The 15,548-nt window shown below is 39.9% G+C and overlaps 1 protein-coding gene across 2 annotated transcripts in view; it reads left to right on the forward strand.

Moving 5' to 3' along the window:
* Window positions 1-15,548, forward strand: part of LOC137274134 (tolloid-like protein 2) — a 52,644-nt gene that overhangs the window by 23,781 nt on the left and 13,315 nt on the right. Inside the window, exons 1-6 of one of the 2 annotated variants that reach the window (XM_067807147.1) lie at window positions 9,767-10,053; window positions 11,814-11,892; window positions 12,440-12,573; window positions 12,829-12,978; window positions 14,505-14,589; window positions 15,228-15,370. The exons of the other annotated variant lie outside the window; for it this stretch is intronic. Coding sequence (XP_067663248.1) covers window positions 9,996-10,053; window positions 11,814-11,892; window positions 12,440-12,573; window positions 12,829-12,978; window positions 14,505-14,589; window positions 15,228-15,370 — 649 coding nt within the window. The 5' untranslated portion in view covers window positions 9,767-9,995. Of the gene's footprint in view, window positions 1-9,766; window positions 10,054-11,813; window positions 11,893-12,439; window positions 12,574-12,828; window positions 12,979-14,504; window positions 14,590-15,227; window positions 15,371-15,548 lie in introns of those variants that run through there. 2 annotated transcript variants of the gene reach the window in all.

The following is a 15,548-nucleotide window of genomic DNA, read 5'->3' on the forward strand; positions in this document are numbered from 1 at the left end:
GAGCCCAGGGATGGAAAGGGACCAGTGAACAACATATTATCTAACCGCACAGCTCAATGTTAATTTTGAGCTGTTTATGGCTCGAGAATCGGATCAGAAGTACCAGAGTTAGGCAATTAGCCAATACTAGAGTCGTTCAAGATGAAGAAATGCATGCGCAGAACACGAAGAACAAAATAAATTCCCCATAGAAAATGTACTGTTACTCGGTTGTAAGCTTGCACTTTGAAATAGTAGAGAAGCGCACACCCACTCAGAAAACGACACTGATGTGTGAGATTAGAAAACACTGTTTGATCAACATGGTCAGGTGTTCATCTAACTACTAACACCGAATTATTTTCATGGATATGAATTTTCGAAGCATTACCATTCCATATATGTGGGTATTTACATGGCGCTATAGTCCACCCCACATACATGCTCAATGCGCTTCTTAGATGCCAATCTCAGTGACACATAATACTATCAATCTCAACTCACTTGGGACCATACGCTCCTTGCAGCCACTAGACGCAGCAAGTTAATGTGGCTTTCCCAGCCTTACGAGGTACCCATTGGCAGATTGGTGGACTGGGACACATAGTCACAGTCACTGTACTTTGTCGACGGTTTACTACACATTGCTGTACCCGCAACTAGGTGGTTGCATGTCACCATCTGGTCACCATCTGGTCATATACCTTTAGGTACACAGGGTTGTGTATTGTACATTAAGGATTGTGACAACACTGAGAGTACCTGCACACAAAGTTAGAATATTTTTTATTTAATTTCTATTTATCACATTCACAATACACAAATGCATGCTTGCTTGGCACAAAAGCAATATTTGGATCTCGTTATCCATACACAGGCATGGTTCTGTCTGAAATAGTGGGCACACAGTTATGGATGAATGAGAAATGCCGTAACCTACCCGCCTCATCAACATATCCTGAGCTATTTATGACTAATTTTCCAAATGTATGAATTATCGTCTCTGAGCAAGTTTCAGAGATCTTGCTTATCACACTGTTTCAGCGAGGCGGACTGCACGTGGAAACTCTTTTCGTCTTTAGAGGGGCAGGTGATCCATACCAGAGTATCCTATTTCGAACTTGAATTGGACCCCAGTTGCACCATGGATTATCTACAGATTTATGATGGTAATTATGTATGACATCAGGCTCAACGAATATGTTCATTTTCATATATTGTTGACAGTGAAGTGCATCTTATATGAACTTATGACCACGCATAATTTCTAAATCACATTTTCTTTCGAAACATAACACATTATTTACATATATAATAAAACCTCCTACACTTACATTTCTGTTTTTCGAAAACTGTCTTCAGCAAAATAGGCCTTAGCACATGAGTTCAAGAATTACGTATGTTGCCGTTAGGTAACGTAAATCACCTCGGGTGTAGTTGTCATGAGCACACCATACTTTACATCGTCAGTTCTTTTGATGGAGGGTAGATGGGGTAGCCTAATGGTTAAAGCGTTCGCTCGTAACGCTGAAGACCCGGGTTCTATTCCCCACATGGGTACAATGTGTGAAGCCAGTATCCGGTGTCCCCGGCCGTGGAATTGCAGGAACATTGCACAAAGCGGCGTGAAACTTAACTCATTCACTAGTTTTGAAGAGTCTTTACCATTCGAGCACAGTGGGTAATATAGCAAGGCAGAAAAATAAAGATGTAATGTGTTTGGACCTTATGTTGCTCACATTTTCAAAATAACATTTATGGATACATAGGACTTAAAACATGAATAGGCAGCATTTTGTGTTCCAATGTTTAGACTCATGAATATTTTTCTGTCATCCCCCTGAACCAGGCCCGGATCGATCCGCTGTGTCTCTCGGCCGGTGGCGTGGCAGGAAGGGACCGACAGTGGAGAGTTCTGGGCAGGCTGTGTGCGTTGTGTTTCGATCGGATCTTTCAGTCTCCTTCTCTGGATTTTCATTGTCCTTTTCTGCTGGCACACCACTACCTGAGAGTAAATGTATGTAAAGTCTTGCTTTTCTCCGAAGTGTATATCAACATTTCTCAAATCCAGAAAAAGCTGAGTTTGAAATGCATTGTCCTCTTTAGCTGGATATGAAAAAAATCTTTTCAAATTCATTAATCATTCAGACGCTATATTCAAATGATACTCGGATATTCAACAGAAGAATTGCCGTTTTAACTATTGTGAAGGCATAATACAGGTGTAATCGATTTATACTTCATAAAAATGTATCAAAATATCACACCATTCATATCATTCATGAAATTCAAACTTTCGTTTCAGATTCGTTCGACCCCAGTCTTGTGGGTTTAGTTGGTGGGACAATTGCAGTTGTCGTGGTCGTGTCTATACTAGTGGTTTGGTGTGTGTGGTGCCGGAGAAAGAAGCCCCCTCCCAACAACCAGCCACAAAGGAACTTGGTGGTTACCATGACAAATAACACTTCCCATGATACCGTCACCAACAACATTTACTCTATCGCATTTTCCAACCAACCTTCTGTGCCTGTGGATGAACCAGCTGTGCCTACATCACCTCCATCTTATGATGATGTCGTTAAAAATGAGCCCCCGTCGTACTTTGAAGTGATGGCACAGTTAGTCTCGCAACCCGTCGTGACGTCATGCTCTGGTGGCGCGTCTGCAAATCAAGGGGCAGATAGTCCGACATTTCGTAGCTCAGAAGTTTAGCGCTACGACATCCTGTTGCGTGTATGATTTGTGAAATTGACGTGGAAGAGACACGCGAAGATGTGATAAAATTGAAACGACGTATGTGCCAGTGCTTTAACTACAGCTGAAAATACAGTGATATTTATATAGCTTGTTAGCACTTGTGGTGCTGCAGTGTGCATGCTCTGACCTACAAAGACATCGCGTCAGAAATAGTCCGCGGAGTTCACGGTTTATAGACGACCAGCAAATAACGTCATCATCTTGATTAGTGGGATATTCAGCCAGTTGAGCAATACTGCAAGTCCTGAAAACAGCACGTGCAAACCTGTTTTCACAGGGTTAATAATTCTTATCAGACTTCAGCAACACACATGGAAACATTCGCATTCGTCTTGGGACGATCAAAGACGATGGTACTTCTTATTTATCTCTCTGGATTGTCCAACTTTTGAAAAGTAACTATGCTTGTTTTCAGACCTCGAATGGTTACCCCATCATTTTGTTAGACTTACAGATCAATATACACCTGGAAGTCTAAACCATATAACTTGCGTAAGAACCTGTGACCTTGACACATGTACAGAAACCACATTCATAACATTAGGTAATCGACTTTGTTATTCATCCTTTGAACATATCACCATTTATTAAATTACGTCTACAATGTTATCATACGAGGACCATCGCGTACTGCCGGAACTATTTGCACTCTGACCATGTGATTACATATTTACACAGTGTTACTTTTGTCACTCGTGTTCTGTTGGTTCTTGAAATGCTAATATCTCTGTTGTTCTAGAAGTTTGATGCACCATTACATAACACCATAAGACCACAATGAGCTGATGTGCTACTCCGTTAACCTCTATGACCAAACCTCCTTTGTAAAGGGAGATACCTCTGACCCAAAAATAAGACACACTACTAAACGCGATCAACATGTTCGCAGTGACAGTATTTATATACAAGTAAATATCAGATTGGTGCTATTTCACACTATTTTACCAGTGTAATATTCAACAAGACTACACCTCAAATCCCTGCTTCCACATCTCTTGTTGATAATTTGAATGGAATCTGAAAAAAATGAAGCAAGAGTCAATTACTTACACCACACGTCATTTATATTTACATGCCCGTTTAAGTTCAGTATCACCAATGTAAAATGTTTTCCTGTTTTGTTGTTTAACGCCGCCGCACACAGCAATAGTGGGTGCGATGTAATGTCAACTAAATCTGATCCTGTTAGTTGCCTCTTACGACAAGCATGGATTGCTCAAGATCGGTTCTGAGCCTGATCTTCACAGGTGTGAAAAAGGTAGTTTGTGAACAAATGTACATGCTTTAGCAGAAGGTTAATCCCTGCCAGTCCTCAACAAATGCTCTGCCTTGAATCATATTCTCCGACCTAACCATGATCCACGTGGACCACAGTCATATGCACAAAACGTGATTACCCGCAAGACGTATAAACGTTGAAGTTATCTACCCTTTCACAGTTTAACATGTGTCTGATTTGTTTTAGTTTGCATATGAATAACTAAACCAGCCTTTAGTATGAACAGATACATGGTTTCAGAAGAGCATTTTAAAATCCATGCTTTTCAATTCCTCACAGCATGACAGATATTTACACGCACTAGAGTGAAATTGTGTCGTTCATGTGTTGAACATATGAAATAGGTTGAGACGGCAGTAACTGAGCGCTTTTAGTTATGCTCCAGCAGTATAATGGCTGGACACCTGAAATGAACTTCACACGTTATACCCATGTGGGAGTGGAACCCCGGGTACCCGGGTACCGGGACTTTGGCGCGACGAGTGGACGCTTTAACCACCAGGCTACGCCACAGTCCCCAAGACGACAAACCTCCAGCAACCTGCATATGTGTCTCTTTATGATTACCAATTGCCAGCACTTGTTTGAGGACACGTGTCTGAAAACATCGATGAAAGGGAGAATAAATAACTTAAAGCTTACAGGCAACGTAAAATAGAACTATGCAGACTCTGATACCCTTTAGTATGAACGTACAGTATCAAATAATAAAAAGATAAGATAAGATAGATAAGATAATACTTTATTATCCCGAGGGAAATTTTGGTTACATCGTAAACAAAACACTGAATCACAACGTACTTTACAAGAACGCTAAAATCATGCACATATAGATAAATACCATATAAAGAGCACTAAGATGTTGCAGTAAGATAGGACTAACATGCTGCGATAAAAGGTGAAAACAGTTTGTAAAAAAGAAGCCTCATGGGATAAGATGGTAAAAGAGTTATAAAAAAATATTAACTGTTGTTAAAATAGCGAATACCAGCTGGTACAAAAGAATGACGGAACCTGTTTGTTCTGGCTGCCGGCATGCGCAGACGGCGTCCTGGTGGAAGAAATTCAAAATCATAATAGAGAATGTGAGAGCTGTCATTTACAATTTTTTGCACTTTTTTTTAACAATTTGCTGCTCGTAAATTTGGCCGATAGGAGTTACTGATTCTGAACCAATGATTTTGCGTGCTGTGTCAACAATTTTGTTGAATTTAACTTTGTTTTGAACAGACAGGTTACCAAACCAACAAAGAAGATTGAAAATTAAAATACTTTGTATAAAAGTTTTGTAGAAAAGAACCATGAGTGAACAATCAATTCTAAAAGTGTTTAAACGACGAAGGAAGTACAACCTCCGCTGACCTTTCTTGTAAACATAATCAACGTTATCATTCCAGGATAATCTTGAATCAAGGACAGTGCCCAAATACTTGTATGTGTTTACAATTTCAATATCTTCGTTGTTGATTGAAATCTGGGCCAAAGGATCACAAGTTTTTCTGAAATCAATAATCATTTCTTTTGTTTTAAGTATTTAAGATCAAAAAGTTGTCTTTACACCAATTTGTAAAGTTAGATACTTCGTTTTTGTAGTCAAGGTCAGCAGATTTAAGAAGTGAAACAATAGCTGCATCATCAGCAAATTTGATGTTAAAACAGTTTGTTGCTTTAGTAACACAATCGTTGGTGTAAATTATAAACAGAATGGGTGATAAAACACATCCTTGTGGTGCTCCAGTAGACAGGTTGGCAGTGGAAGACTTCATTCCGTTCACAGTAACACACTGAGGTCTGTCAATCATAAAGGCGTTTATCCATTTGACTAAGTTACTGTTTACACACAAATTCGAAAGTTTTGACAGAAGCAAATGGGGTTGAATAGTGTTAAAAGCAGATGAGAAGTCCGCGAAGAGGATTCTAACGTATGTACCACTGGTTTCCAGATGTTTGTAGATGAGGTTCAGGAGAGTAAGCGTAGCGTCGTCTGTACCCCGTCTGTAGGCAAACTGGAGTGGGTCGAGTTGGTCTTCTACTTCTCGCATTAGTAGCTTTTTGATAATCCGTTCAAGACTCTTCATGGCAACAGACGTAAGGGCAACTGGACGATAGTCATTACACACTCTGGGATTTTGTATCTTCGGAACAATGTGAGATGTTTTCCATATGACAGGTATCTGATGTTGGAGAAGAGTTTTTTTGAAAATACATTGAAATATGTCGCATAGCTGATCATAACATTCCTTAAGAATCACAGGAGCTAATTAATCTGGACCGGCACTTTTGCGACTGTTCAAGTTTCTGAATGTTTCTCTCACGTCATCAGCAGAAATGTCAAGATGATCACTGACAGCCAGGTTATCCAGAATAACACTTCTTTCATCCGAGAAATCATTAACATCGAAACGCGAATAAAAGTTATTAAGCTCGTTAGCAAAAGCAAAACTGTCACTCACATTGATCTCCGATTGTTTCTTATTAGTTCCCAGAATGGTTTTGAGACATTTCCATCCGTCCCGAAGATTGTTTCCTCGGAATTTAGATTCTAGTTTTTCCTTATAACGAATCTTACACTCCTTGGAACAGCGTACAATATCCTTTTGCACTGATTTAACTCCAAGTTTGTCTCCAGCACAGAACGCACGTTTCTTCTCACACAAGAAAGATTTCAGTTCTTTTGTCACCCATGGTTTGTTGTTGGGGTAGATCTTGATTGTTTTAGATGGTATAATAGAGTCCACGCTGAAGTTTATGTAAGAGGTTACAACAGTTCGTCAACACTATCAGAGTCCTGCTCGAATACATCCCAAGTTGTACTGTCAAAGCACGCTTTCAACTTCAGGGGAATATATTTTCACTGATTTCACCACTGGTTTTTCTGATTTAAGTTTCTGTTTGTAAGCTGGGATTAAATAAACAGCGTGGTGGTCCGATGTTCCTATAGGTGGCTGACAACACGATTTATAGGCGTTCTTGATAGTCCCATAACAAAGGTCAATCGTTTTCTCACCTCGTGTTTTACAGTTCACATACTGATATAGGTGTGGTAGCGATGACTTTAGACTACAGCCATTAAAGTCCCCGAGGATACGTTTGGGAGCATCCGCTGATAGCATATCCATTTTGTTCACAGGCTCACACAATGCACCTGTAGCACGTTTGTTATTTCCATCGGGTGGAATAAAAACCACTGTTACAAATACCTGTCCGAATTCCCGGGGGAGATATAACGGTCTGAAAGACACACATAACAGTTCTATATCAGGCGTACAGAGGGTATCCCGTACCACATAATTTGTGCACCGTTTAGAGTTGACATACATGCATACACCGCCTCCACTAGATTTACTAGATCTTGCTTCATCTCTGTCCTGTCGAATCGGGGCACTAAATCCATCGAGGCAAAGGTTAGCACTGTCAATACTCTCTGTTAACCAGGTTTCCGAGAAACATAGGAGGCAACTGTCCTTAAATTGGTGGAGAAATTTCACGCACGTTTCAAGCTCCGAGAACTGTTTCCGTAAGCTGCGTACATTGGCCAGAAGTAGTGTGGGTAGAGGGGGTCTGTTCTGTCTGGCTCTCACCCGGCGTCTCACTCCACCCCTCTTACCTCTCTTACGTGTCCTCTGGGCTTTGTCGTTCTCACATTCCGGTGGTATATCCATTTTGAGAGAGCTGATATTCGTGTAGTTCCGGAGCTTCAGTAGTTCTGCCCGCTCGTAGTGATGAACTTGCGTCGGGCTTGGTCCGCCATTGCTGGCGTCCATGACAGTACATTTTGAACACACACCAGTGAAGTGTTGAAATATCAGCAAAAGTGTTAAAATAACACAAACATTCCTCAGCATTATCTTGCAAGACATCTCAGATGCTCTTTGGAGTTGGAAAAAGTCATCAGACAACACAAACACTCACAAATGACACAAATCGACACAGTTTACGACGTGCGTCGCCGACGAGCAGCGCCACCAATAATACAGCTTATAAAACTGAAACATAAAGCAATGAAAATATACCCCGCGAAGCTAATTCACTAATTTCAACTGCTCTGCTGCGCTGGACACATAGCTCATGCGGAATGATTAGGTTTGCTCGCCTTGAACCGGGAACCCTGGATGGTTACCTCCAAGAAGTGATGCTTGCAGGATCATCACGGTTGTCGAAGTTGGAGAACAAAAGATATTTCTTGTGATTACAAGCATTTAGGGTCTGCAGTAATAAAAATACACTGGTTCCATACTATTTTCTGATTTATTTTTCCACTTCTTGCTGTTTGGTGAGTGGCAGATTTTTAAAGCAATTTGCAAGGAATGTAGCATTAGAAATACAAGTTTCATTGTTACGAAATGCTCAGTTTGCAAACTGAAAATATTAATTCATGTCTATGGAAACCGAAAAAAATGTTGACTATGATTAGGAAACTCTGTAACAGCAAAAAAGCTGAATATCTGTTTTATTGCCTGCTTGTCTGCTGCTAATGACAGAGTGCAATACATAACTTAAATCACTGGCCACATGTAACTTGGACTTAACACCTACCTGGCTATGTATATCTCTATACACACTCAAAGAGACCTGGGCGAATTGGCAAATGAACCAGCAAATGAAAGACTTCGTTATGCATAAGAGCACGCCCACCCGCTCACTTGGTTCGGTATCCCGGTACATTTACTGGGTATATTGTCATACACGTGCAGGAGAGAATCTTGGAGGACATTATTTCCTTCACAGCACACTTGTAACTATAAATAACCATTCAACCCTAAAAGAGCATAGGAAAGGTGAACTGAACATTCAACACTCTAAAATGTATTTCAAGACATGGACCTGTTGTTTGAACACTGGTACCTTGATGCAGAAGCATATGTATAGAGTGATTGAACTGTGGACATTCAAACAGTCATCCCCATTACCTGTCTGAAACAACTCTCTTTAAAAACAACACATCATCCCTAACACTACCTACACTTGGCCACCCAATTTATGAATGAGAAGCGTCCGGTATGGTGGTATGAGACACTACCCCCCATCCCCCATCCCCGACCAAGTACCAATTATCCTAACTGCCTTTGGAGTAGGTAGCCATGATTCATATATATATATATATATATATATATATATATATATATATATATATATATATATATATATATATATATATGCCACTCAGTTCTCAAAATAACAAAATGAGTGAGTGGGTGAGATGAGTTTTACGCCGCACTCAGCAATATTCCAGCTGCATGGCGGCCTGTAAATAATCGAGTCTGGACCAGACAATTCAGTGATCAACAACATGAGCATCGATCTGTGCAATTGGGAACCGATAACATGTCAGCGAGCCTGACCATCCGATCCTCTAACGACAAGCATAGTTGCCTTTTATAGCAAACGTGGGTTGCTGAAGACACCGATAACCTTCTCGTGATAAGATAGAGCTTGACAGGTACGCTTTTCCAGCTGCATTTACAAACATAGCTTCACTTCCTTTGGTCAGCATGCATAAACTGCTAGGATTAATAACTATGCACTGATAATGGTTCGGGTTGTTAACTACTTGATTGCATAAGTAACACTCGTCCATTAACCCTTGTGACCTGTGACATCATGCATACTTTTAGAAATTAATAAGGTATCGTATCTAATTAATTCCCACAAGTTTCCTCAAACACAATGTGTATGTAGTGACCCATAATATACTACTAGTGATGCATTCCTGTTGCCACTGGCACGGCGGCTTGCGTTGACCTAACATTCATTTATCAAAAAGATATCTATCCCAATCTCAGGGTAACTACCAAGAGAGAGACCTACTCTTGATGTCGACACAGCTCATAACATCTGGGTGTGGTGATGTAAGCTTAGCTTCGAACGAGATACCCGTCACAGGACTAAGTACTGTAACTTACAGTCGTCTTCCTGGTTTAATCACACAACGTTAACGTTCTAAATATTGAGCGGGACTGTCAGCGACGATGTGTCCATAATGAAGTTACTTTGTTTTGTTGGAGCATGTGTACTGTTGTTTGGCCATCTGGTCTCAGGTGGGTGTGACGCATATTCTTCATATTCTATACAAGAATGTTTATGTATAATGACATTCGAACAGTTCTCACATGCTGAAACATGTAAACGATTTATATCGTACTAAATCGGTGATGTTTGTTATTGCAATGTCTATCTTTAGCACAACAGGTAAGAATACTACCGGTGACATATATACAGTGAAATGATGGTAGTTCACATGTATTGAATCTGTATTGCGTGGATTATATGTTATAAACATACATAGGTGCTCCTCCGTCCGCTAATGTTTGACATGAATGGAGGACATAAGGTTAGTCGGTTGTTTGCACCAGTAAGCGGAGGTCGCCATTGTTAGTTGTGACCTTATGCGAGAGGCATGCTGGGATATGTCAAGATGACCTCAAGCGAAAGACCAAACAGGCAAATGTCTAAATAAACAACCAGAGCAGGGGAATATATCAGCTGAACTTGCCTAGGAAAACACCAACTAAAAAAGGCACACGATGCACTCATGAGATAAATACATTACAATTTCATATGTGTGTACGTGTGCGTTCGCACATAATCAACAAGTACTGACGTACCTTTCTTGAAGTAATACAACTTCAGGTAAAATGCATCATACATCGGAGTGTGATGTATGTGTGATGGTAATAATTTACGACAGCAGACTCAACATCGTTTATATTTGAGTTGACGACAGCCAGCGGTGACAATCTCAGTTAAAATTTGACAGAAACAGAGAGAGAGAGAGAGAAAGAGAGAGAGAAAGAGAGAGAGACAAAGAGAGAGAGAGACTTCTATACGTCTTAATTTAAATTATTCCATTTATATTTAAGCATTTTCTCTTTTCCAATCACACCAAGGTTTTGGTTTTCCTTTTCGCCTTTAAGCAGTTGAACTGGACATCGGCAAATGTCATAATGGACATGCCAGCTTTTTAGTAACATAAAGCATGCGAAATCTGAGTGAAAATGTGACTGTTGGCATAATGCTGAGGACAGAACGTCAGAAAGATAGACTGTCCTTGCTGTGTACATGAAGCGTGAAGATTTGGTCTTCTGCATCCTGTGCTTTTCGCAAGAAGGGAGAGATCGAGTGGTCAGGTTCGCTGACTTAGCTGCATCGATATCAATTATTAATGTATCAGATTAATAGTAATGACGTCAATCACTGGACTGTCTTGTCACACTACAGTTTTTTAAAGACTCTTATAATATAACTCAAAACTGACGAGGGCATCAAACAAACAACTAATTTGTATGGTCGTCATACAGAGTAGCACGTTTATGTCAGTTCATCGATACAACTTGGAATTAATGATATACATGCAGCCTTCTGTTAGCAGTAAATCAGACCGGTGAAGGTCTCGGGGTAGAATAGGCCTTCAGCAACCCATGCTTGCCATAAAAGGCGACTCAGTTTGTCGTAAGAGGCGACTAACGGGTTCGGGTGATCAGGCTCGCTGACCTGGTTGACACATGTCATCGGTTCCCAATTGCGCGGAACGATGCTCATGTTGTTGGTCACTGGGTTGTCTGGTAGAGACTTGATTATTTACAGATCGCCGCCATTTAGTTTGAATATCGCTGAGTGCGGCGTAAAAATATTTGTCAGTGTGTGAAGATTTTGAAGGCCACAGAACATCCCGTTTCAGGTTTCTGAACATCAACAAATGGACATTGAAGGTGCTTAAAGAGTTTGTGTAGAATCATGTTGATTAAATAAAAACTTTAATATTTGCTGACGTGTTATACAATGAACGTATCCTTCGCAGGTGATTGTAACGTCACGCTTCATGCCCAGAAGGAAGCCCTGAATTTCACATCTCCTAACTACCCACGTGACTATGGAAAGTATGTAAAATGATAGTCGTAATCCAGTATAAATGTGATCTCCGTCATCTATGTTCATTCATTCATTCATTCATTCATTCATTCATTCATTCATTCATTCATTCATTCATTCATTCATTCATTCATATAAAGCCAATATGCAGCTCAGCTGCTCACTGTTTTTCCCTCATTCATTGCATGTCAAGCTCGTCTTACTGAGGACCAAATCAGTCGCAGGGTTGGTTGACCAGGTTAATGTGACTTTCCCATCCAGAACCCATTCACTGCTAGGTAGACACATAGTCACAGTTCTTTGTTCCTGTTTACTGCACGTTGATCATCCGCTTTCATGTTTCAACATCTGGATATTTACCAACGGATTCCTGGGTACACAGGATTATGTACTGCGCTATACTGTACACTAGCATTGGGTTTCTTATATGTGTTATTATATTTACATAATCTGTCAAACAGTATTGAGGTTATTCAGTATGGATTTGTAACACTCAAGTGCTCTATACAAGCCTCGTAAAATCCAACTCACTCACTCACTACGATTCTTTTACAGTAATGAAAACTGTTTTTGGGACATCTACCCTCAAACAAGCGGCTATCGGGTTGTCCTCGACATGGTCTACGTCAATATCGAAGACTCCAGCTTCTGTACTGTGGACGCCCTTACTTTATACACAAAAAGCAACGGTAAAACAATTAGCGCATACCTTAAAATACTCCTTAAATTTTAAGTTATCAGTTATGTAAAATTTCAGCAAGTACTCTCATAAAAACGTTAGGGGGAATTCCATGTTTACTTTACGATTAATACAGTTTAGAAACATATCGGAGTCAGTCAATGTTGATATGATAAATTAAATAATGAATGTTTCTGAGAGTGCCTTCTTGAAAACCGTCTCATAGCATAAGCATATTTAGAGTCGACCGCTTTCTCCATCACAGATAATGCAGATACAGTCAAGTTAAACGACATTTGTGGGGAAACGAGACGGAGTGTTATTATCGGTAACGACCAACATTTTCACGTCGTGTTCAAGACCGACAGCAGTGTCACCGAAAGGGGTTTCTTAATCAGGTATTATGAAACGCAAGGTAAGTGAATTAACGGTAAATTTGTGATTTCATTGCACACGCCTCACCATGATGGTTTATGCAGGAGATAGTTGTCACAATGATAAGTGTTGTGCAGCAAATCCTGTTACCGTTTTACAGTCTTATCTGTATTTCTTTATGTAACCACAGGTAGAGATATAAGTAATGATTGTACCTGATTTGTACTACATGAGAAGTGTACAGCATTAGCTGTATGCATTTTATCAGAAATATACAAAACAGTAAATAATAGCTTCAAAGTTATCTTTCAATTGTCCAGGTGTTCATAATTATGCCATACCAATATACGATAACCTTGAAGCTGTTACTGAAACCAACTGAAATGCCACAATCATTCACCTACAGCAGATCATTTGTCACAATTCACTCCTTTTCGTAACCACCAAGAGGATGTATTAGCTTTCACGGATGGGGACAGATAAACAACACAACCGTTGTTGCTCCTCAATTTATGAAAACACCTAAATTGTGTTGGAATCGTTAAAATAATTTTGCAACGGCTATGAACCCAAACTATTTTTGTAACAATTACAGTAAAACAGGAGAAAGACTCATCTCTCAATAAACATTCTCCGACAGATTCAAAGTCCCCAAATTGCACGATGTTATATTATCAGTTGTCAATATGAGTAGATGATACCCAAAACAATTTCATGAGTGGATGTAAAGTCATGTCTTCATTTATCAAACAATGGATAGTGTCTTCGGCAGGATAATGCCAACGGATATTTTCGGTATCATTTGGGGTCATATGCGGATATCGATACAAATTAAAGAGATTATATGCAAATTTTAGGGACTACTTGTAAAGTGTACACAAACATGGCGTCAAGGGTCGGGGTCGTATCAATGCTTTGATCGCAGAAAAGTCATGCCTGGTTTTGACTGATGGAGTAGACTACAAATCGAAGATAGAAATCCACAGGCTAAGGAAGATACCAACATCAGTTTACCGACCGACTGTCAGTGCTAGTGAGATCGGCACAGGATCCACGAACATTAAAGTGCATTTGTTATTAACAGGGTTAACTGGAGGTTTCTGAAGTTCCACGCGAGTAAGTTGTTATTTGTCAAACGTAGACTAAGATTTGTTGACAACACTTTGTGCTTTAACATGAAAACTGAAGTAGTGACCTAATGCATTCAGCTGAGTGATCAGGAGAAAGTATATGTCACCGGGCTTGTGACATCATGTATTACTACGCACGTATTTGACGTCATGGATATGCGGGCAAATCCTATGAAATTTATAACTGGTTTCATAATCTGTGGCAAATGAAAATTATAATATAATGGCGACATGGCATTATAAATTGATTATCTCACTAGTGTGTTTTGGGATGGTTAATATCCTGCATTAGGAATAAACATATGTATAAAGCTCGCCAAGGCTAGGTCAATACAATGCGTATTCCTAATGTAGGATATTTATGATCCCAAAACACTCTCGTGATAACCTATATGCATCATATGAGTCTTTTAAGATATAATCTTATCAATCTAAGGGGACTCAAGCTGTGGCGGACCTCTCGTGGCAACATCTGCAGGCAATACCATAACTTCACCTGGATACCCAAACACTTACCCCTCGTAAGTTACTCTCATGTTATACGGGCTATAAACACCATATATATCAAAGCTTGTCAAAAAGGTATTATAGGATTGACGAGGCCATGCAGTTTCCTATCCTTGATTAACATCAACTTTATTACCAATGTAAATTGTGCAGTTGTCCGCGATATTGATCGGACAGGCGGATTCAAACTTTAAATGACTTCTAACTCATGCGACCGGACTGTTTATCGGCCTAATATGGATTCTCTTATGAACGTACTGACCATCAGCGAATATTGTTTTTATCCTACAATCAATGCGATGTTCAGGGGTCATGTTACAGACGGGAATCAAGTGTATCCTTATGGAGCATACTAAAAGACAATGGTATTCGTTCTCCATGCCAAATAAACATTGGCTCATGTTTTACATAAAAACCCAAAACCATCCAACCAACCGAAAACAAAACAAACAAGCATAAAAGACATTAATACGGGCACAATTATCTGAACAATGTTCAGACATTAGAAGGGTCGATCGGACGATGAGAAACGCAGATTATAGACTGAACAGAGATTGTGATAATGATGTGATACCTTTTTCAAGAGGACTGCGCCAATCCTTCTCAACATACTTCAGGCACATCTACTTACTCGTGCTTATATTTATTGCAGGAGGCAGTCTTGTACCTGGACAATTACAGCCGAACACGAGAACCAAACAATTGTACTGGATACTGAGGACTCGGAACTTGAGAACATCTCCCCACGCGGCACTTGTGACTCGGACTACGTCACTGTATATAACGGTCGATACAGTATGTTAAAAAGATGATAATCATGTCACAAAAGTAATATCATATTAAAACGTCAGAATTCAGAGAACCTGAAAACTAATCCCAGACTGTGGGTATTTCATGTAGTGTAAAGATCTGATATATGTTTGGTGGTGTGTGGTCCAATCAGAGCGGACAGTACTTGGATGGGTGACAGTGT

This window comes from Haliotis asinina, chromosome 2 (genome assembly GCF_037392515.1).
Source record: "Haliotis asinina isolate JCU_RB_2024 chromosome 2, JCU_Hal_asi_v2, whole genome shotgun sequence".
Taxonomy (NCBI): Eukaryota; Metazoa; Mollusca; class Gastropoda; order Lepetellida; family Haliotidae; genus Haliotis; species Haliotis asinina.